Below are 24,134 nucleotides of genomic sequence, written 5' to 3'. Positions count from 1 at the left end.
CATAGCGTAAAACGCGTACCCTTGTGAAGTATATATTATATAGGTATTAAAATTGTCCCAACGGTATCGGGAGCCTCTGTGGTGTTAATGGTAGTATGTCTGACCGGTAATCAGAAGGTCTGAGGTTCGATCCCCAGTCGAGGTCAACTGATTTTTTGGCATGTTTCTTTTTCATAATCATACACACTTGTTCGAATCTCATTTGGATCCCTCCTCTAATTTGATTGAACCTGTTTATTTACAACGATGACATAAATAATACTGTTATTTATGGTACATACTATGCTGACTTAGATGGAAATCATGATTTTCTGTAATAACGCTGCCTTCTTTGGCATATTATGTAAATAATACATCATGCACACAAATATGCCAAATTTAGAAGACTGTAAAAAGACAACCAGGGATGCCCTTTGCTAAAATCTTTTTAAAAAGCCTAAAAATGTTTCTTATTAAAGGCAAAATTGTCAATATTTCGTACAAAGCCTGTCTTCATCAAAAGGTATCACCCTTAATCATAGAAAATGATGAAATCCATCTAGCTTACCCATATCTGATGCCTCTAAATAACTGACCAATACTTTCATCTTCTATAAAATCAACTCACCAATACTGAATAAGGAGTCAGCCCGAAAACTTTAAAAAGCCGGACTTTCAGTTTCAACCATTTTGTTTTGTTTTAAAAGGTTTTTTTTTTGGTTTTTTTCTAATTTTTGTTTGTTGCTTAAGGTCTCTTCCAACACAATTGAGGCTATATGAGAGACGGCTGAAACAAAAAAACAAGCAATCTAACAAAAATAGTACAAATGTAAATCAAAATCATAACCTAAAGATATTATAAGCTAAATTATAAATAACCAAGAACAAACAGGCAGAAGATTTACAGAAAAAAAAAATCCCCTGTCAAAAATACAATCACAAACCAAAGAAGCAGGATAGGCTAGTAAAGAGAAGAAGAAACGACATCACTATCGGATCGTACACCCATGCGAACATCATAGGTATATGATTCAAGGGTGATGCTCCCATCCAACCACCCGCTTAAAAGGTTTGACGGCGCTTTCAACACATTAAGGTCATATCAGCACCAGTAAAAAGGAAGAAAATGGGATTGTTTAAAGATTCTAAAATTACAATTAAAGCACCCAAGAAAAGGTTAGACAAAGGGGAATTGGTTCAAATAGGAAACGGATATAGATTCCAAGCGCACACCATCAGTGTACTTAGTTTGAGATCACCTAAAAGTAAAAGTCTCACCCATACACCACCACATGATCCCACTAAGAGGAAAATAATCAAATGTTTACAAATCATATGTTAAAAATGAAACAAAAAACAGTACATAACAGAGAGGTAATTTACAAGGAAAAAAATATCATCTCCCAAAACTATAACAATACATTTGACTGTTTCCCTCCAGCCCCAGCCAAGGACAGGACAAAACTAAGTAATCTCATACAAAGACAAAAACAGAAAGTAATTGGAAAACAGATAAAGGGGGATAGAAGACACAGCAAGTACCTCCCTGCCCACTATGGGAGGTCGGGAACCCCACCCAGCTGTTTCAACTGGAAAAAGGACCATCCCAGGGTAATCTAATGTGTTGTACTAACATTCATGCCTCAATATTTAATAGCCATTACAATAGGACATAAAATGTTTAGTTGCATTTCCGAATCGCTGTTTTTTTGGGTTTTTTTACCATCTCGCCTAGCCATTTTATTTTACACTATGACAGACTGTTTACCAAGTGGCCACCAGCAAGTATAAAACCCATGTGCTAAAAGCACTTTACAAGAGATAACAAGCCTATGGCAAATCTGAACATGTACGACAAGATTTGACAGCTGTAAAACGCCAGTGCAATTTTTTCTTCCACATCCTCTAGTAAGGATGATATTTCTGATAAAAGTTTCTTTAGACATAAAGACAAAAGAGAAACAACAGACAATAAAATACAGCTGAACATTGTCGGGTGGTAATCTAAACATATTTCAAATCCTGAGATCTCCAAACTAAGCCTCTTGAAAATCAAAATAAATAAATAAATAATCTTTTTCAATTAAAAAAACAAAAAACAAAGTAAAAAAAAAACAAAAACATTTTATTTCCCATGCTACCTTTTACCAAAACAAAACAAAAAAAAACAGACAAAAAACAAAAACAAAATGATGATAATGTTTCAAGATCCTGTACAGTTAGTCATTATTAACTTCATTAAATTCATAAATATATTAACATTTTTGTGAGTTGCACCTTTCGGGTGGTCACCTGGTATTTCTAAGACTTCACAGACTTTTTTCAATTCATGTCAATATCAATTTATTTATAGTTTTACAACACAAAGACCATCATAATGGAGGTCCTCTAAGATGATGACGATGATGGTGAAGATGTTGATGCCGTTTGTTTTTGTTGTTGTGTCTGTAGACTGCTGGCCATTCCCTGGTACATAACTAGCATTTCCTTCTCGTCGGATAGGGTCAGGTCCAGGTGGTCGCTGGTGTCTGTGTTGATGTCCGAGACCAGGGAATCTAACTCCTCCCTCTCCTCCTCCTTCTTCCTCTTCTTTGATGCATCATCACCGCTAGAGCAATCTGAAATTAAATTAAATATACAAGTAATTTAGATAGTGCTACGTCATGAAGCAAAAGACATGTTGAGCATTCTTACAGACCTGTCATGAGCAATAACAAAAAATCTTGTATAAACCAAAAAACAAATTGAGCTTTTTATATTCCGCAATATCCACTAAATGTGCTTTACCCTGGCCAACACCAACATTTAACATGTAGGACGAGACATGACACCTGTTAGGCAATATTACAATTTAACGGCCAGGTACTCATTTTACACCTGAGTAAGGCAATGATGATGATGATGATGATGGTGAGAGAATGTGAGTAAAGAGCCTTTTCCAAGGACTCAACTATGCCGCACTAGTAATACTAAATACTAAAAATAGAACTCTAAATTTCAAGAAAAAATAAAAAATTGCAGCACTTATATCTACCCTTTATTGGGGGTTTCTGATAGCTCAGTTGGTAGAACACTCTCTTCATACGAAAAAGGACCGGGACCAATTCCTGATAAGGTGGAGGCTTAAGCACTCAGAAAGGGGTCCGTCATTGCGCGAATGTTACATACAGTAGATGATATAATTGGTCAGATTTAGGTAGAAGGTCAATTTTTATCATAAGTGAGTTCTTGTCATGAATGATTAAATCAACACCTTTTTGTACATCTTCGGGAAATATGATTATGTAGTTACTTTTTCCCCCACGTTCAGTAGGTGATTTGAAAATATACTGAGGATTTATAACATCTGTAAATATTCCGTAAATATACGGAAAATTGGCAACCTCGTGCTCCTCACAGGTGAAAGTTTAAGTAAAAAAATGTTTTTAAAAAGACGACGGCACTCTTAAGGATTCATGTTCAATATAATCTTATGACCATTATATTACCTGGAGAGGAGGAAGAGCTTGATGCAAAGGATGATGATGATGATGATGGAGAGATGGCTGGTAGGATTCCTCCATTAGCTAAAAGTTGTTCAACTGCCCTCTCTATCTCTCCTCGATACTGTTGTAAGGCTTGACGTGCTTGTGTTTCATCAAAGCCTAAAGCTACAATCTGGAGTCAACAAGAAAATAATAATAAAAATAAAAACCACAAATTTTTTTCTTTTTTTTTTTTATAATGCAAAAACAAACATGTTTGGAACGGAGAACACCTTGAAAGAAAAAAAAATTGTATTATCACTTAACAGGCGTCATGTCTCGTCCTACATTTTAAGCGTTGCTGTTGGTCAGGGATCCATTGTAAAGTGCTCTGAGCATGCTTAGTGGATATTGCACTATATAAAAGCTCAATTTAAAATAAAAAACAAAAAAAAAACGTTTGCCTGGTTCCTAAGCAGGTGCTCTATCTGCTGTTTGATTTATTTATTTTTTCTTTCGAAGCTGTTATATTCATTTTCGTCTATTACTTTTTACAATCCACAGTTTCCAGCAGCTTAGTATCACTTTGACATATTTTGAGACATAATTTAACTCACTCAATCCTAACACCGACTATATCCGTGGTTTAGCCGGGTTACCTTTACGCAGTGCCTATTGATTACATTTTTCTGAGACAAGTTATAGACGTAATATCAAAGCTAATATTTTTAGTTTTTACATGTTTCTGGTAGTTGTACATGTACATGCTCATTTTTAATACATTTTTTCCAATTTTGAAAAGTAGCAAAAATCTCTAGGATTGAGTGAGTTAATGAGCAGCGTCAGGCTATGATTTTATGAAGGATACAGACTGACTCACTAACCTGTCTTATCATCTCATCTGTGATGGTGAATTTCTTTTCTTTGGTCCCTGGGTCAGGGAGGCTGAACAGCTCTGGATGGTTCTGTAAATACTGGAGAGGAGAGAGGCAAAGGGTAGTTAAAATGAACAAAGAAATAAATATGAACATTTACATAGTGCATTTTCTGAGAAATGGCCTGGGGAGGTCCTGATAGCTCAGTTGGTAGAGCACTCGTTTCACACACAAAGGGACTGAGATCGAATCCGGGTGAAGTTTGCGACTTTTTTTTCTGACCTGGGATAAATTCTGGCTCCGTGGGCCTAATGGTTCTTGAAGGGCTACTTTTTTTTATCTCTGAGAAATGACAATACTCAATTTACTTCACAATGCTTCATTTATTCCCCTAGAGATGCCAACTTAAAATTTGACTCACAGGAATTTCAGACAACACTCGGAGGAATGGAATTTTAATGTTGAAAAAGGAATTCCGCATATAAGAAAAGGATAATATTTGGCATTGAATTGACTTATCACATAGTTCTAAATAGACATATATATATATACACGATATGTAAACACAATGCCAAATATTCCCCTAATGAGATAAATAGGGTCATCTCCTATTTGGCATCCTTTTTGAATTAAAATTCTTACAACAGCTGTCACTGCCAATAGCCAGACTCTCATTCACACCTGCCAACCCTTCACATTCCAAAAGTGAAATCAGAGCATCAAAATATTTGAGACAAAAAAAAGGAATTTCTTACCAAAGGATAATAAATTCTCTTTCAAAATTACCACCAAACACATAAAGACATTATTCTGGCACTAGATATCATATGTGTTAGGTAACTGAATGGGGAAGGGAGAAATTAGTGCCAATTTATTTTTTCTTACTTCCATCTCCTTTGGCAATCACCAACAGTATAATTCTTTTTTCGCCTTTTTCACCCGGCCCCCTCCCTCCGCCTTGTTCTCTTATCATTATCATCATTTTAAAAAAGTGAAATCAAAACTTTAAAAAATAGGAATTTCTAAACAATGGATAATTAATTCCCTATCAAATTTACTTTCAAACACATAAAGACCGTATTCTGGAACAGCTGACAAAACCACATATCATTCAATAAGACTGACAGTTTATTAAAGGCTGTTGATGGTATGCTTATGTGTTGTCTATGATTATATCCCAAGCTACCAACCCCAATTAAAAAGTAATCCTTCCGAGCCATTAGGCCCAGGGAGCCGGACTTTTTCCCTGTTTCTATAGCGTGAAAAGGACAATAGCAATCGCTTGCTACCCTTTGAATAGGACGCTAGTCTATCGCAAAGTACCTTCCACCACATCTAACAGACCCAGCTACCCAATCACTGCTAGTGGACAGGGCGGTCAAAAAAAAAAAAAAAATCTTGACTGCACCCAGGATCGATCTCGGTCCCTTTAATTGTGAAGCAAGTGCTCTACCAACTGAGCTTCGGGACCCCCAACCCAAACTGAAGAAATGGTGTAATTAGGACTGAAAAAAAGGTGTCATTTTGAATGAAAAGATGTAATTGTGCAAAACAAAGACATTATTCAGAAACATGTATCACCAAAATCCAACAATAAACTTGGTAAAGGCTTCTTCTGCCCAAATAATGCTTCTAGCTTCTGGTTTAGGCTTCAGAAAACAAGATAAGCTGGAAGTGGATGATGAAAATGCAGCTTTCTTCCGTTTTCAATGAGACAAGATTCCGGACGAAAACAAACTTGCTTACATTACCCACACGACTATGATGACAAGAAAAAGGTGTAATGTGGAACAAATAAAGGCATATTTCAGAAAATATTTACTTAATTGAATTTTAAATGTATTGTATGTGACCTTTGTATTGATGATGTTTTTGATGCCTGTTTTATGCTCTTAATTGTTTTGATATTTTGGTTGATTTGGACTTGCAATATTATTGTTACCTGGGTAAACAATGTCCTTTAAAAAAAAAAAAGAAAAAAAAAGCGCTTTGAGGTTTTGACGAAAGGCACTACAGAAATATACTTATTATTATTATCAAATGCACAATTTGATTTTTAAAAAGGGTAATAAAACACAGCGTAAAGTTGGCAGCTCTGTAAATCCACTCAACCAACTTCCACCGCTCTCCTCCCCCTCCAATCCTCACTACAAAGCTATATATAATATATTGACACAGATCCTCACCTCTATGGCCAAACTGATATCATTGTTGCATTGTCTCAAGGCTTCGGCCGACGCTCCTTTAGAAAACTGCATCTCTACCAGACTGTTGTATGCTTCTACATTTACCCTGGTGATGACAAAGAAAAAAAAAAAAAAAAGATAAAGAAACCAAATACAATTAGTAAAACCACTTTATTTTACTCTTCCACATTCATACATGGTAAAAAAAAAAATGGAGGCTGAAAAATAGACACAATATGTTCAAAGAAAAAAACCCAAACAAATCACAGATTTCAAAATCAAAATTTGTTGAATTTAAAATTCTGAAAAGTTCAAGTATAATAAAGTTTTGACCCTTTAACCTTCTACCAAAGGCCAATTCAGAAAAAAAAAATGAAAAAAATAAAAATTAAGTTTCACTAATCTGGATTTTTAAAAACATGGATCTGTCGAAATTGGCTCAAATAACAAATACTCTTACAACACAAAGAGAGATGATATGAACAAAAAATATCGTCCTTTATGGAAATATCAAGTCACTCAACCTGTTACAGCAAGCAAAAAAAAAAAAAAAAATTTATTCTTCTAAAAATCCCAAAACCGGGGAAAAAAAAAGATCACTGTTTCAACCATTCCAATTTATATGTATTGCCACTTTAAATTGATTCAAAATATATGTAGTGTATCATAATTTGGTAATATATTTCTAACCGAAATAATACATTTTCAAAGAATTTTTCTCTAAAAGTTTGGTTGAACAATTTTAATCTAGAGGGGAAAAAAAAAATCAGAACAAGAAATGTGTATATGTGACTCATGGTGCCTATCAGGCATTATGTCTGTGTGAACTCAATGAAGGAAATCAAGTTAACCAGTTCAAAGTTTGTATTAAAAACTTTGGGTCAGAAAACACATCCTTTAAATATTTATCGATTTAAATGACCCTCACCTTGGCAAAAACTATCAAACCTGCGACTTTGAGAAGTTGGAAAAAAATATAATATAGGTTTCATGTCTCGTACTACATGTCAAATGTAGCTGTTAGCTACTAGGGACCCCTTGTAAAGCAGTTTGAGCATGGTTAATTATGTTTTTTTCAGCATCATTATCACTCTTGACACAATATCATTTTATGTTGATGTGTCACATTTCTCATTGATTCTCGAGATTTTTTTCTGACTCCCCTGTCCAGCCAAAAGTGATTGGGTAGCTGGATCTCTTAGATCTGGTGGAAAGTACTTTGTAATATACTAGCATCCTATCCAAAGGGTAGCAAGCAATTGCTATTGTCCTTTTCATGTTAAAGAAACCGGGATAAAGTCTGGCTCCATGGGCGTAATGGCTCGAAAGGACTACTAATTTATAAAAATATATAGAAAGTATGTGCTTGGCTAAGAAGCTCACAACATTGCCATCCGGATATATAATGGACCAACACACAAAACTATGTGTAACCTTAAAAACGTTTACAGTCCGGATAATACAGTTAAGTGAGAATTACTCATAATCGTGGATGGCAAAAAACAATAATAAAGACCCGAGTGACGTCAACTTCATTCTATATTGACTCACTGCATAAAAGGCAGATTTGCTAATAAACACCAAGCATGGTATTCAGCCTTCTTAAAATACCAACCGCCACCAACCCCCTCCCTTTCTACCCCAAAACTCACTGTTGGCCATTGGCTGTTTTGCCAAGTCTCTTTCCCTTCATTTTCTGCTCCCATTCCATCTTGGCCTTTTTGTTGTTTTCCTCTATTTCCTTTAGACAGAAAACAAAACAATAACAAATATATAAATGGAGAAAAAAAAATAATAATAATAAAAAATATTTTAAAAAACGAAAAAAAAAAAAAAAATAATATATATATATATATATATATATATATATATATATATATATATATATATATATATATATATATATATATATATATATATATATATATATATATATATATATATATATATATATATATATATATATATATATATATATATATAATATATTCAATTTCTCTGGGTTGATTTACGAAAGATAAGCCAAAAACTAGGGTGAAAGAAGAAGAAGAAGAAGAAGAAGAAGAAGAAGAAGAAGAAGAAGAGAGGAGGAGGAGGAGGAGGAGGAGGAGGAGGAGGAGAAGAAGAAGAAGAAGAAGAAGAAGAAGAAGAAGAAGAAGAAGAAGAAGAAGAAGAAGAAGAAGAAGAAGAAGAAGAAGAAGAAGAAGAAGATTGAGTACTCACTTTTCTCTTTTCCATGATATGATCTACAGCCTGTTGAATGTTTCCATTTCGAGCTCTCAGTCCCAGCCTGGCCTCTCTCTCACTGAAACCCATCATCATCACTGCATAGATCACACGAATAAGGTTTTAAATTATATGTATATATATTTGTGCTTGAAGTTTGAAAAAGGTTTTTTTTTTAAATTATGAAGCTGAATGAATGCTCCATCTTAATAAACAAAACTAAATAGGAAGACATTAAGGATTTCCCTTGACATTATTTGTTCAGTCTTGAGCTAAATTTGATCATTGACTCTTAATAACTGGTAAACCTGAAAAGTCCATACCATATTTCTTTGTCTTCACTAAACTTTACCCTTTAAGTTCATCACTGTTAAATTCTATAGAACGGGAATCATATTGATTGCTCAAAGAAGAGAACTTTTATCACAAAAAAAAATTTGCTCCATTTTGGACTTGTATATGAATATTTTTCCTTTTCAACTCACCTTGATTCAGCTGGTCTTCATCAACATGAAGCAATGTCAAAACAAACTCTGCCTGAAAATACAGATATTATCAATCACTTTTTAAAGTGTTTGGAGGGGGAAAATAGAGGAGAATTGTATTTCTAATAATATAAAATACAGTCCAATCTGGATAATCGCATTTTTCGGTTAATCGCAACATTTCCCAAGAAACGGAATTAATTCTAAATAAAAGTCACTGGTTAATTGCAACAATTTTTGGTTAATCGCAACAAATTTTCGACCCCAAAAAGTGTCAAATTCAAGAATTCAATTAAACAAAATCTCATGATTAAATTTTATAATGGGTGAAATCATGACAAGTTGAAGAATCGAGAGTGAGCAGGGTTTAATGCTACAGCAGTGTGTCACCACTCTAATAAAGACAAAAGAGAGCGGAGCTTTGCAGTATGGGTTTGTGCTGCCTTTTATGTGACCATTAGATTTGAGGCGAGCTGGCTGGGCATGGTCTAGACATCAGACAAACAATGGAAGTTGTAAGGAGAGACTCAGCTATGATATCCATTGTTTTGGGATTGACAACTGTACATTCTGATCAACAATTTTGTGAAAGCTTATTGTCTCTCATCACGACTAATCTCTTTGACGCTTACAAATGTTGAGAGCAAAAGAGTGAAAGTTAATCCAATCTGAATAAGATGTCAGCTTTCATCATAGCTGCTTTTGCCTGTCAAACTAAAGGGCTGCCATATGGTTTTTGTTTCAATCAAATTGCTCTGTCTGTGGTGGACTAAGAACAATGTTTATAGCAACTTGTTTGAGTTTACCATATATGTGTAAAATGTTGCAATCAGAGACAGAAAAATCAATTTCGGTTAATCGCAACATTTTCGGTGACCCCAAGGTGTTGCGATTATCCGGAGTGGACTGTATTAGCAATAAGTTAAACAGTGTCTTAATATTAAAATTATAAGCCATTAATAATGTGATTTCAATTTGTTTCCTTTGCATCTTTTGTATGATAGCATTTATGCTGTGCCAATGAAAGTGCCAAAGAAAGTCAAATTATTTTGGCCCTCAATTTGCATCGTTGGTAAAGCACTTTACACACATAAATCCATTTGATTCAGGTTGTAATGAGCATCTGAGTATCAGTAGTGATGGATCCTATTTAACAGTGGTGTCAATTCAGGGGACAAAAATTTACTGAAATTTAGCGCAAACACATCGACAGACAACTATCTGAGCACTCACTTCAAATAAAAAGACATTACCTACAAATTTATTACCGTTCACCAGGTGACTGAGAAATAAACTGAGGTTTTTTTCGGTGCGTAGTTGAGTCCTTGAAGAAGGCTCTTTACTCACATTCTCTCACCGTACTCAGGTGTAAAATCAGTACCTGGCCGTTAACAGTTAACAGCGTTGTCTCTGTCCGAAAAAAAATTGTAATATTGCCTAAAGGCGCCATGTCCCGTCCTATATGTTAAATGTTGTTTGTGAAGCACATTGAGCACGTTTAGTGGATATTGCGCTATATAAAAGCTCATTTTTTTTCACATACCGATTTCCGTAAATATACGTAAAATCGGCAACCTTGATTTATAAGGAAAAAAAAGCATTACAAAAGGAGTCTTTTGTTGTTAAAACAAAAATTTGATTCTATTAAAAGTACTAAGGGGAGAAATGAGGCATTATAAAGCTAAATTGAGCTAAGTGAAACTGAATATATGCTATAAATGCACATATTTGGTTTGTTTTGAGTTTTAAATAGGATACAGTCATGCAGTCACTGCTGAGGGTACTGATACATACAATCTGATTGGGACGGTAATTACTGACTGATTACAGAATGGTTTGAGAAAACTATTTGATCCACAAACAGACCAAAATAGGAAAGGAGTGAAAATCTCAATTGGACAATTTTAAAATTAAAGTTAAGTTTTATATCTTAGCCATAATTTTGATGAAATTAAAATATTTGACACATTTTCAACACTGAATTACACTGCGAGATGAGTTTTAAAAAAAAAATCAAATTAATTTAAATCAGATTTTGTTAATTCCTGGTTTATCTAATCTCCCTGACGAATTTTTTTTTTTTTTTCTGAAATCAAATAAAACAAAAACTTCTAAGGAAAAATAAACTTATAAAAAAAATAAATTATAGACTGTAATATACAATTGTCTCAACTTTATTTTCCTGATGTATGTTAAGCCATTTGGTTTTTTTTGTTTGTTTGTTTGTTGCTTTAGGTCTCTTCCAACACAATTGAGGTTATATGAGAGACTGCTGAAACAAAAAAAACAAGCAATCTAACAAAAATAGTACAAATGTAAATCAAAATCATAACCTAAAGATATCATAAGCTAAATTATAAATAACCAAGAACAAACAGGCAGAAGATTTACAGAAAAAAAAATATCCCCTGTCAAAAATACAATCACAAACCAAAGAAGCAGGATAGGCTAGTAAAGAGAAGAAGAAACGACATCACTATTGGATCGTACACCCATGCGAACATCATAGATATATGATTCAAGGGTGATGCTACCATCCAACCACCCGCATTTGGTTTTTCTTTTTAAAAAAACAACATTCCGAGTTACTCACCCTTCTGAAGAAGTTTTGTGCCTGAATCAAGTCGCCCTTATGAAAAGCCACAATTCCTTGTAACAAATACAATCTCATAAACAATGCCTGTTCTGTACCAGTACCGCCCTAAAAACGCAAAGGTAAGGTAAACAAATCAAATCAAATCTTTATTTTAGGTCGTTGGCCAATAGTCATAACATCTCTCTGAACAACTTATTCTAACATTTATAATAATAAAGGGATAACATTCTTTTAGTAATCGTTTTTAGCTTTAAAAACAAGCAATAATAATACGGACAATAATAATAATAATTATTATTCTCTCATTGTATTCAATTGTAAAATGACTTCTTAGCCATTTACAACGTTGTCTCAAATATTGCCTAACACTTTAAACGTTGCTTTTGGCAGGGACCCTTGTAAAACCCTTTAAGCAAAGGATATTGTGCTATATAAATGCTCAATTTATAAAAAATAAAATTATTAATTAATTCGGCAGTTGAAGCCCAAAAAATTATATTTCTTTTAATTTTTCCTTCACATTTGTCACTGATCATCTCCAAAAAAAAATTAAAAAAATTGACCTTTTATATAGCGCGATATCCACTAAACATGCTCAAGGCGCTTTACAAAGGGTCACTGGCCAACAGCAACACTTCACATGTAGGACGGGACATACGCCTGTTCGGCGATATTACAATTTTTTCGGACAGAGACAACACTGTTAACGACCAAGTACTCATTTTACACCCGAGTACGGTGAGAGAATGTGAGTAAAGAGCATTTTCCAAGGACTCAACTATTCATCAAGCGTGACTCAAACCCAGAACCTTCTCATCCAAAAGCGAGTGTCATACCACTAGACCACATAGCCGCAAATAAAAAAAAAGTATTATAAGCGCGATGGGACAAAAAAAAAATGAAAAAGGATGCAAATCTTAAACGATTGCCTGTAAGCCCCACTTTTAGAACCATTGAGATGATAAATTAGATTTTGAAAACAAAATACGTACAATCCTTCAAAAACTATAATTAGCACTAAATTTGATGAAGGGCCACATTAGACCGTACTAGCAAAATTATTATTGATCATTCAAATTAATGAATAAACTTACTCTTTCTAGACAACATAAATGAAATCCATTTCCAGAATCTGATAAGACCCACCCAGATAAAACTATATTGAACTCCCCTCAAATATAACAAAGAAAGTATTGGACTGGAACCCTCAGGGCAGAAGATCAAGGGGAAGGCCACGAGGAACATGGAGAAGAATTAAAGAAGTTGATATACAGAGAAGTGGTAAGACCTGGAATGAGATAAAAAAGTTAGCTCGGGATAGAGAAGGATGGAAACTGTTTGTCTGTGGCCTATACCCTGAGCCAGGGTGAAAAAGGCAATGATGATGATGATGAACCCCCCATATGACCGTCTGTGGCAACAATCAGATAAAAGTGTTTAAGTATACTAAAAGAGTGCATGATCGTTAAAAATTCTTAAATAATAAAAATTTAATAATAAGTACACTCCTGAGCAAAATGTGTACTATAAGCAAAAATGCGTAAGAAAAAGCATTTTTTACATTAGGTTGGCACCTCTGTGTATGATCCACTGAAAATCAACTCTCTAGCTGCTAGCACATTGTTTGGAGGAAAAGGAAATTCCTCCCTGACTCCAAAATCGCAATAGGCTCCACCAGTCATGACGTCACTTCCCTCGCAATGACTCACGGTAACTTAGTAACTGGTTCTAAACTATCGGAACAATGGCGGATGCCCTTATGAAATACTTCTCCAATGAGCATAAAAGTGTATCTAGAGGGGAAAAACATAAAAAATCTGATCATGTTTTTGACTTTAATACATTCCGATCACATGACATGTGAAACAGTTCTACCCAGCATGAAGAATAAAGAGTGATGATTTTTCTTTGTTTAGAACCAAGCTGCTGGTTGCTGGGTGGACGTGACATCATACTATTGAATCCAATTTCCATGGATAGGAGGAAAACCATCAGCACTGTATTAAGACTATGAGAGTTGAAGAGAGCCAAGGTTATTGAATGGCTCAACAACCATTTTGAACAGTACTTGATCAGCCAACTGAAGTGTAGACTTGACTTACTTTGATGGCTGCCAACCGTTCCATCTTTTCACCATAACTTCTCTTGAAGCAGCTCTCACTGGATGTCAACCGCCTGTCTAAATGGGGAAAAAATTATGAAATGAGTTGCATTACATCTGTTTTTTTTTTTTTTGGAGGGGGGGGGGGGGGGGGGGGGGGTGGGGTTTAAGGACTTTAGGGCACTTGCAACAAATTTAGGTCATTTCAGCATCAGGAAAAAGGATGAAAATCGGATGGTCCCAAAAAAATTCTAGACTTACAATTTAAAGTAAACTGGAGAAAAAATTTAGACGAAGATAATGTAAACGTCTCATCAAAACACAACAGAGGATCCTGGTAAAAAGATTACTTTCAAATGTTAACAAGATATATTCAAAACAAAAATATAACGATCAGTACATAATAACACCTCCCAAAACTGACACTACACAGCAAGGGCCAGGACAAAAAGAAAAAAAGAAGTATTCCCTTTCCGAGACAAAGACAGAAAGCAACTCAGAAAACAGATACAGCAAGTGACCTCCTGTCCACCACACAGGGTTGCCAATACAGGAGGCAATATTTACTGAACTTTTACCAAACATATTGATCAACTCCTGTCTGAGTGCTGAACTCTAAGTAAAAAGGCATTGTGTACTTACTTTTTTCCCGTTTAACAGGTGATTGGGAAATATACTGAGGATTTATATGGAAAATTGGCAACCCTGATAACAAGACATAAATTGAAATGGTACAAAGCAGAGCAGCTTGAACAGTTTTTGGCAATTTTAAAACAAAAAAGACTGACATGCTAAAATTTCTCTGCTGGCAACTCTTGAAGAAAGAAGGAAGCAAGCAAAAGTCGTATTTCTGTTAAAGATAGTGCACGACCTAGTGGATCTACCAAAGACAGCAACTAGTGGACATGATTTGAGATTTGAGATTCCAGATTTCACCATCAAATCTCAATTGTCATGCACAATCGTTTTATCAAACTGCAATTTGATTCTGGAATATGCTGCCACCAAGTGCTGCAGAGGAACATAAATGTTGTAGAAAGCTGATAAAATGAAATTGGATGAACAAATGTAAACATGTGTTGGGCAATTATTGCTAAATCTGCGATTATTTCACTTGAGGTGGCTTAAATTTCAAAGGAAAAAGAAGGAATAGATTAAAATACGCCAAATCATACTGGTTGGCAACTCTGCATTTAACACAAAAAGCTCATACCTGCATCGGGAAGCTGTTCCAGGTTCTTGAGCAGTAAATAACACCAGACAATATCCAGGCAAAGAATGGCATAGTTGTCAACGGTTTGGAGGATGGCAGAACTGCATGTGCTGTGTTAAAAAAAAGTCATCAGAATAGATCAATTCCTATTTTTTTTAAATATATGTAAAATATATAAATATACCACAAAATAAAATCAAATTTAATTAAGTAAAAAAGATCAATTATACCTAAATCTGCCAAATTAAAAAGTAACATTCCAATTAAAGTGATTCACATAACTAACTTATTATTTGCGACATTTCCTATAAAAGACATTAGTCTTTAACACGTTAAAAAATTGAATTAATGAAAGTTATTGCTTTGATCAGCAATTGGATCAGGCCTGTAAATCGTCTTTTCCAAAATTGTCGGAAAATTTATTTTAAACACCGGTGACCTTATTTTAAATTTTGCCTTCTTATCAATTGAAGTTGGAAAATGTGAGAAATCGTGAATGAGGACGAATATCGGGAAGTGGCAGGTCTGCATTGCTATCCAATCTGGTAGCACTATATGTATCTATGCATAACGCATGGGTGCAAGCAACTGGACCTCAAAAAGCCTGCTGGTAGCACTATATGTATATATGCATAACGCATGGGTGCAAGCAACTGGACCTCAAAAAGCCTGCTGGTAGCACTATATGTATCTATGCATAACGCATGGGTGCAAGCAACTGGACCTCAAAAAGCCTGCTGGTAGCACTATATGTATATATGCATAACGCATGGGTGCAAGCAACTGGACCTCAAAAAGCCTGCTGGTAGCACTATATGTATATATGCATAACGCATGGGTGCAAGCAACTGGACCTCAAAAAGCCTGCGGGTAGCACTATATGTATATATGCATAACGCATGGGTGCAAGCAACTGGACCTCAAAAAGCCTGCTGGTAGCACTATATGTATATATGCATAACGCATGGGTGCAAGCAACTGGACATCAAAAAGTCTACTTATGACCAGACATATAATCTGAAAAAGCCTGAAAGATTCACGGACTTCACCTCGTCATTTGAAGTCTTGTTCTCAGCATCTAGTCTTCATAATAGTAGTCCACAATTGTTGTATGTTTAATCCAAAGGTTGTAATGGAGTAATTTGTTAAGTTTCTTGTCACCAAAAAAAAAAAAATCAATCAAATCCAAATCGCAAAAAGCCGGCGACGTTTTTTTCGATAATCCAATTGGCCGGCAGGCTGGCAGTAGCCGGCACTCTTGCACCCATGATAACGGCCAACTATTCAAATAGCTAAAACAGGACACCCTAGCGCGCATTACGTCATGACAAGTATGTCTAGACTACTATAAAATATAACCTAGATTGAGAGCAATACTCCCTATTAATTTGCGAGTAAAAAAAAACAAACAAACCCATATTCCTTGAACATGCTAGGTTAATTTTCTTACGGGTAAACATCAAATAAAAAAATAAAAAACAAACAAAAAACTTGAGCTTTTATATAGCGCAATATCCACGAAATGTGCTCAAAGCACCTTACAAGGGGTTCCTGACAACAGCATCACGCAACATATAGAACGAGACATGACGCCTGTTAGATGATATTACAATTTTATTTTCTTTGGACAAAGACAAAGCTGTTAACGGCAGGTACTCATTTTACACCTGAGTACGGTGAGAGAATGTGAGTATAGAGCCTTTTCCAGGGACTCTACTATGTGCTGAGCAAGGCTCAAACACAGGACCTTCCGATCCGAAAGCGAGTGACATACCACAAGAGTACATAGCCACACAAAAAATTTTTTTTTTTTTAAATCTTTATTTCTTTTTTCTTCAGATTGCCAAATAGAGTCAGTTAAGATTGTATTCATGGGTGCCAGCAGGAAGAAGTGCTGAAACCTGAAACTAAAATCTCGACACTTTGCCAAACCTGAAAATGTTCCTACTGAAAATGCGGCCTAAACTTTACTCTTATTTCATCACCGTTGATTAAAGGTTAATATATCTAGAGTCGAGAGTGAATACAACAAGTTAGAACGATTGAAAAGAGTGCGCCGAAGGCTAGATCTAGATCTATCAATGAATGAGAGAAAACAAAGACTGACTGGTACAGAGAGGAAGTAGTATGTAAGCCTAGACATTAGCATAGGCCTACGTTTTGAAAGGTCGAGGCTGTAAACACGGGATTGGACAGGCCGAGGCCATGACCAAAGAGAGTTCCGGTTTCACGAATCTACCTCCATACACTGAAAAGGTGGCTGAATCACGTTTTCGAATTTTTACCAATGCTATTAGGTTATTTTACTCAAAATACTGAAACCGGAGACTTCGAGATATTGCGAAACCGGAATTCCGGCATGGACCGGAAAACTGTCACCCATGTTTGTATTGGGTTAGTTGGCCATTATGTAAATACGGAATACCTGAATTCAGAGTCAGCCTCCAAAAGCAACAACAAAGCATGGGAAATCTTTTTCTGTTTCAGGGCAGCTCGGCCTTTCTCGTGCAAGGTCATGGCTACAGTCAAGGCCTGCAAGGGTAGGAAGAAGAAATGATATATTAGGACAACACACCATGGAAGAGTAATAACATTAAAGCGAAAGTACAAGCGAAAACGGTAAGAACCATAAAAATGTGACCCATCGTTTCAATCAGGTATTATTATGCCTGGGTGACCCAGTGCTGGTAAGAAGTAAATAGTAAAAATAAAATTTAAAAAAAACAAAGTAGTTCTTGAGAGCCATTCAGCCCATGGAGCCGGAGTTTATCCCAGTTTCTATAGTGTGAAATGGACAATAGCAATTGCTTGCTATCCTTTGGATAGGACGCTAACTGCTAACATCATTATCTCTATTGAAATTTTTTTTTTTTTGTTAACATCACTTAACAGGCATCATGTGTGGTTCTATATGTTAAGTGTTGCTGCTGGCTTGGGACTCCTTTGAGCATGTTTAATGGATATTGCACTATATAAATTATACTGTTTTCAGACAATGGGTTTCGAAGCTGGGGTCTTTTTTTTTTGTCTCTTTAAAAAAAAATATTTTTAAATCTTAAAATGTCAACAAAACTACCTGTATCAACCTATGACGTCATTTTACAAGGGAGCCATTTTGAAAATGACTTACGAAATAGTTGAACTATTCTTGAATTTGAAAGCAGAAATAATACCTAGAACTATATTCTATTTACCACTTGTATGTGCAATGGAATAATTTATCTCTTTGTCTGCATTTTCAACCAGCTGAAAAATTTAATAAACCTCTCTATTTGACGAACGACCCAGCATTTAGAAAACATTAAGTAATTATTTTTCATGATACAAAAATAAAAACTTACATTCATGTAAAGAAAAAAAAATATTTCAATTAAAAAAACAAAACAAAAACAAAAAAACCCTTAAATATTCCAATTAAAAAAAAAAACAAAAAAACAAACCTTAAAAAACCACAACAGTATTTTTACAATGTCATCAAGTACAAAATTCTGATCTAACAGTAATTGATGACTGAATTTTAATAAACACTGAAGAAAATAAACAAATCACCCTTTGCTCCTCCCTGGGCAGTTTGATGGGTTTACCACTTTGGTCAGCAATCTGGACATGAAAATGGTCGTCATCTACATGGGACATTTAAAATGGAAAAAAAAAATTGATTGAAAAGCCTGCAGACTTTGAAGAGCAAAAACCCATAATCAAAATGATTTCTGAAGAAACATGGAATAAAGCTCGTAAAAATAAATACATGCAAAATCATGTTGTGAGAGTACAGGAGTGAAGAGAACAGGTAGGTAGGATAGGTAGGGCACTGTTTCATTCACAATTTCAATAAATAACAATGTGAAATTCAATGTAAGCTTCAATCTAATATACGAATACAGATAAAATGGATGTTTCAGGTTTCCCATTTATCAACAAAACAGGATGAATAAACTACAATTGGTTGTATATTTTTAGATTTTTGTGTATTTGCACATAATATATGTATACATTATCGCCATAGATTCTCAACTTTGTGTTTATATATTTTTATGCATGCCACGTCTGTAAGCGAATTTCAATTTTTTGGCTGAAAAAAGTATATATTATTATCATTACAGACACTAATGTTATTCATCTTAACAACGCCACCACCACATTATCTCATTCATCTGTAGTTTTATTCATCCTGTTTTGTTGATAAAGGGGGAACCCAAAACAACCATTACATCTGTTTTCATCTATTAAATTGAAGCTTACATTCAATTTCACATTGTTATTTATTTCTTTGAGCTTTGAGCAGCACCATTTACATTACAATTTCAGTGAAACACCATTTTTACCATATGCTGTGGAGATACTGAAACAAAAGTATTCCTTCAAAGTCAAGAGGCCCAGCAAGCCAGAGTTAATCCTGTGAGTGAGTAGGAACCGTGACCTCAAGAGGTCGGGAAGAGAAGGCTCTAGTTAGACTACGGTTTGAAACAACTTTTTTTATGGGGTCGTGGATAGCTCATACGGTGACCTCAAGAGGTCGGGAAGAGAAGGCTCTAGTTAGACTATGGTTTAAAACAACTTTTTTATGGGGTCGTGGATAGCTCATACGGTAAGTCACGATCTCCCCAGCCAGGCAGAGTTGTCGTACCTGTAAGGTCGCAGGTTCGAGCCTCAATAGACGCTGCAAAAGTTTTTATTCTCTGTTGTCTTCTAGCAGTTTCCTTACTCACTTCATTTCTTAACATAACATACCATCCCCTCTTGTGGACAACAATTCAGCTGCTCTTCTCGTCTTTTCCACAGCAGCTAGCTCAGCTTCTCTTTTGGCCAGTCTCGCCTCTGATGATGACATACACATAGCCATGATGTCACTGCCATTCTGGGGTCAAAGGTTGAGAAAGATTTCAAGAACACAGAATTCATTACCTTAGTACATGGGAGGAAGAGAAGGAAACAAAACTGAAAACTTCCATTAGAATGACATCATGATTCTATTTTGAGACTGCATTGCTTTTAAAAGGTTTTTTCTTTTATAAATACCAAAATGAGAGCTTTAACATTATAAAATACTACCCTCTAAAATGTACTCAAAGCACTTTACAAGCCGACAGCAACACTTAAAATGGAGCAAGAAACATGGTGCCTGATTTAAAAAAAAAAAAAAACAAACCTACAGTCAGACAATGAAATAGGAAGAAAATTTTTGTAAAAAAAAAAATAAAATAAAGAAAGTTATTACACACTTTAAAACCTTGGCATTCTATCTATTTTGAATATTAATCAACATTTGATATTAGGAAATCTGAGTAATGAGTAAAAAAAATAGGGATGTGTGTTCTTGCTGCAAACGTTTCATTTAATGTTTGCTTTGAGACCTTTGTTAAGCCTTTTGAACACATTTAACGGGCATTGCATTATAAATAATTTAAAAAACATATAAACATTTATAAAGAACGTTTCCACAGATTTACCATGTTCAATGCACTTCACATTGTACTCAGCGAGGTACTCATTCACAAATAAGTCGAGTGGGGTAATATGTGTAAAGAGACCTGCCAATGCCACAACCTCAGGAGCAGAATTTTCCATGGTAACTGTCACGCATTAATAATTGGGCTTTATATCCACTAAATGTGCTCAAAGCGCTTTACAAGGGGTCCCTGGTCAACAGCAACATTTAACATGTAGGACGGGACATGACACCTGTTAGGCGATATTACAATTTTTCGGACAAAGACAACGCTGTTAACGGCCAGGTACTCATTTTACACCTGAGTATGGTGAGAGAATGTGAGTAAAGAGCCTTTTCCAAGGACTCAACTATGCGCCGAGGATCTTCCGATCCGAAAGCGAGTGTCATACCACAAGACCACATAGCCGCACTCAGCCATTGACATGATTAAAATTTGCATGAGTATTGGGACAAAACTAAGCCCTGCACCACTGAGCCACTGTACCAAACTAACGGCATAAAATCTCAAGTCATCGAAATTTGGTTAACGAGAAATGAAAAACTAACCTTGACCCCCTGATCCTCTAGACTTGTGTTCTCGTTCAACACACGGCCCTTACAGATGAGCTTCAACAAGTCTGGTGACAACTCGTTATTCTTGTATGAGGCAATCAAAGTTTTCAGTTCAGATCCAAGAAGGGAGAGCCTGCACTCCACAGGGAACGGCTTGCGACTGTCCGACTGGGGACAGAAAAATACATTTAAAATTTAGAGGGAAAAAGAAGACAACAACAACAACAACAAAAAACACCCCCCCCCCCCCCCCCCCCCCCCCCCACATACACATTAACATTAAAAACAAAACAAACAACCCTCCTCCCCCCCCCCCCCCCCCCCCTCCCACCCCACACACACACACACTTCCCCAAAGACACAAGAATATTTTTTAAGGTACAAATAACATTTTTTTTTTAAATACAAAAATCAAATTCTCAAAATATGAGTCATTTTGATTCACAATCCTATCTTTTTTTTTTTAATTATATTAAGAGGACATGCTGTAGCAACAAACATTTCTTCTTTACTTTTACATTATACTGTATCCAATACACTTTATAACTAGCGATTCAAAGGTTAAATAATGTAAAGGACATATATATATATATATGTCCTTTACATTATTAAACCTTTGAATATATATATACCTCTCCTGTAGTAATAGAAGTTGTTTGGCGACCACCTTGAATTATCATGTATTACCATTTATATAAAAGACAAAGGCTCAAAAACTAATGGACTAATAGCAATAAAAATGGGTAAGCTGATAGAATATTATATTTTCTAAAAAATTACACAAACTTTTTGAAATAAGGACTTTAAAAAAATTCTTTCTCTATCTCTCTCTCTCTCTTAAGAAAGGTAGGGGGAAAAAAAGGACAAAAACTTTAAAACTACCAAGTAACAAATAACAAAACCAAAACAAAATGAAAGAAGCAAAGCTTTTAAAATATATTAAAAATTTTAAAAATAACAAAAAGAACAAAATAAAAACATGTGTAACTTTTTAGATAAATATCTTGTATACAATTTTTTTCACCAAATTTCAAGGCTCTAAATTAAATAACATACGAGGGTCTATGCTCTCATGCCAAAAAAATATATATAACAATTTAAAAAATAGCAGGTAAAGTTAAAATTCTGCTTTTGTGGTAACTATCAGGTGGGAATTTTCAAGTACCGGATTAATAGATATGTTTGATAATATAGACACAATTTATAAGGTCTAATCCAAGTTTTCCAATGATGAATGAAATAAAGGTACTCATTCCATGGAACTATTACTATTACTTTTCAGAGATGAAATTTATATTTGGAATTATTTTTTTTGGATCAGCCTGAAATTTACATAAAGTTCCTTTTACACAATGAAATCAAGTAACTTGAACATTTCTTCGCATCAAAAATGATAAAACTTGAAAGTTTAATATTTCAAATATCCAAAAGCGTAAACAACTCAATTATTGTATTGAGTGCCAAATTTGAAACAAGTTGCCATCGCATGTCCTCTTAAACAGATGATAACAATTTATTTTGAGTCTTCTGACATGATGCTATTCTATCGTAGGTACTTTCCACAACAGATAAACAGAACTAGAGTGATACCCAACCACAGCTAGGGTGGACATGAATCAGACTCCCCCCCCCCCCCTCCAAAAAAAAAAAAAAAAAAAAAAAAGAAAAGAAATGCAATTGTGCTGTGAAATAAATAAACATAGATTTGTGTGTAAGCCAGGATTTCATTATTCGAACAGCAAACCTCCAATTTCAATATTCCTTTAAAGATACGAGACAATTATGTAAAGAGTAACTAGACTGCCTTTTCAAATAAAAAAATAACCTCTGCTGGTAGAGGACATGTGACCTTGACCCGGAGAGTTGCTAAGCCTTCGTTCAAAAACCTGTCTCTTTCTGCCAGTTTGGACAATGCATGTAGACGAAGCTCTTCTAGAACCTGGGCGACATGATCTTTATCAAGGCTAAAATCTCTGCTGTAAGCTTCAATGAGGTCCTGAAATTTAAAAAAAAAAGTTCATTCTTTTAACTCACTCAATCCTAGAGACTTTTGTTACTTTTCAAAATTGTAAAAAAAAAAATGTATTAAAAATGAGCATGGATATAGGTAGCTTTATTCAACTACCATTAATATGCAAAAACGAAGAACATTAGCTTTGATAGTACGCCTGTAATTTGTCTCAGAAAAATCTAATAAATTGGCATGGGGTAAAAGTAAACCGGATAAACTATGAATATAGTCAGTGTTGAGGTTGGTGAGTTAAGCTGAATTTGGAATATTAAAAAGTGACATTTTTTCACGTAAGCAGAGACATGACATTTCGTTTAGTGAATGATATAATAACAGAGACGCCAACTTTAAATTTGACTCAAAGGAATTTCAGACACCACTCGGAGGAATTTCAATGCCGAAAGAGGAATTTCTGCACTCAAGTATATTATTTGGCATTGTGTTTACATATTGTAGTTCTAAATAGATATCTGATGCGGACCGGACTTTGCTGATCGGGTCGATCGTCATAACATAGTAGTGTGAACCATAAGAGGCTGCTGCTGCCAAGTCCAAATACAGAAACACATTATCGCTGATAAAATTGGGTGGGATGCGCCTGCGTGGCAGAGGTGTAGAAAAACGGTACGATAAGATACACCGTCGACAGAGGTGCATAAAAACATTACGAAACTTTAAACCTACATCATTGTACATTTTATCACCACAAAAAAAAAAAAAGAGAAATCATGAGAAATAATACTTAACCACAATAATTCCTCTCCCCTCTTAAATCAATGGTAGCTGAGGGATTAGCGATTCATTAACTCTGTTTCTCAATCATACTGTGAAAGGACTCTATAAGAGTTTCCTTTGTTCTGTTAGTTTTAAGTTTTCAAAATATTGGATCAAACAGTAGTATCAATATCAAGGTAAATTCTTTGGTTTTACAGGAAGATATTTCCCAATCACATTGTTGGTTTCAGTTTTACTGTCTAAAGAGATGAATTTATAA

General features: G+C 35.0%; 1 protein-coding gene across 4 annotated transcripts in view; it reads right to left on the bottom strand.

The window, feature by feature from the left end:
• Positions 1-163: 163 nt before the first annotated feature.
• LOC144958669 (NEDD8 ultimate buster 1-like) overlaps positions 164-24,134 on the bottom strand; it is a 25,229-nt gene continuing 1,258 nt past the window's right edge. For 2 of the 4 annotated variants that reach the window (XM_078890789.1, XM_078890790.1), the window contains exons 3-17: positions 22,955-23,125; positions 21,124-21,297; positions 19,857-19,983; positions 18,675-18,748; positions 17,551-17,657; positions 15,126-15,235; positions 13,914-13,990; positions 11,809-11,916; positions 9,216-9,267; positions 8,728-8,828; positions 8,157-8,245; positions 6,505-6,610; positions 4,328-4,417; positions 3,468-3,636; positions 164-2,597 (exon numbers count right to left, since the gene is read on the bottom strand). In XM_078890789.1, coding sequence (XP_078746915.1) covers positions 2,368-2,597; positions 3,468-3,636; positions 4,328-4,417; positions 6,505-6,610; positions 8,157-8,245; positions 8,728-8,828; positions 9,216-9,267; positions 11,809-11,916; positions 13,914-13,990; positions 15,126-15,235; positions 17,551-17,657; positions 18,675-18,748; positions 19,857-19,983; positions 21,124-21,297; positions 22,955-23,125 — 1,785 coding nt within the window. In that variant the 3' untranslated portion in view covers positions 164-2,367. The remainder of the gene's footprint in view (positions 2,598-3,467; positions 3,637-4,327; positions 4,418-6,504; positions 6,611-8,156; positions 8,246-8,727; positions 8,829-9,215; positions 9,268-11,808; positions 11,917-13,913; positions 13,991-15,125; positions 15,236-17,550; positions 17,658-18,674; positions 18,749-19,856; positions 19,984-21,123; positions 21,298-22,954; positions 23,126-24,134) is intronic. The other 2 variants (XM_078890792.1, XM_078890791.1) reach the window with 1 other exon arrangement.

The sequence above is a fragment of the Berghia stephanieae genome, chromosome 13, assembly GCF_034508935.2.
Source record: "Berghia stephanieae isolate SIO BIC M18660-M18661 chromosome 13, UCSD_Bste_1.3, whole genome shotgun sequence".
NCBI classification, from domain to species: domain Eukaryota; kingdom Metazoa; phylum Mollusca; class Gastropoda; order Nudibranchia; family Aeolidiidae; genus Berghia; species Berghia stephanieae.
The sequence above is the reverse complement of the archived record's forward strand: the minus strand, read 5'-3'. Positions and strand labels throughout refer to the sequence as shown.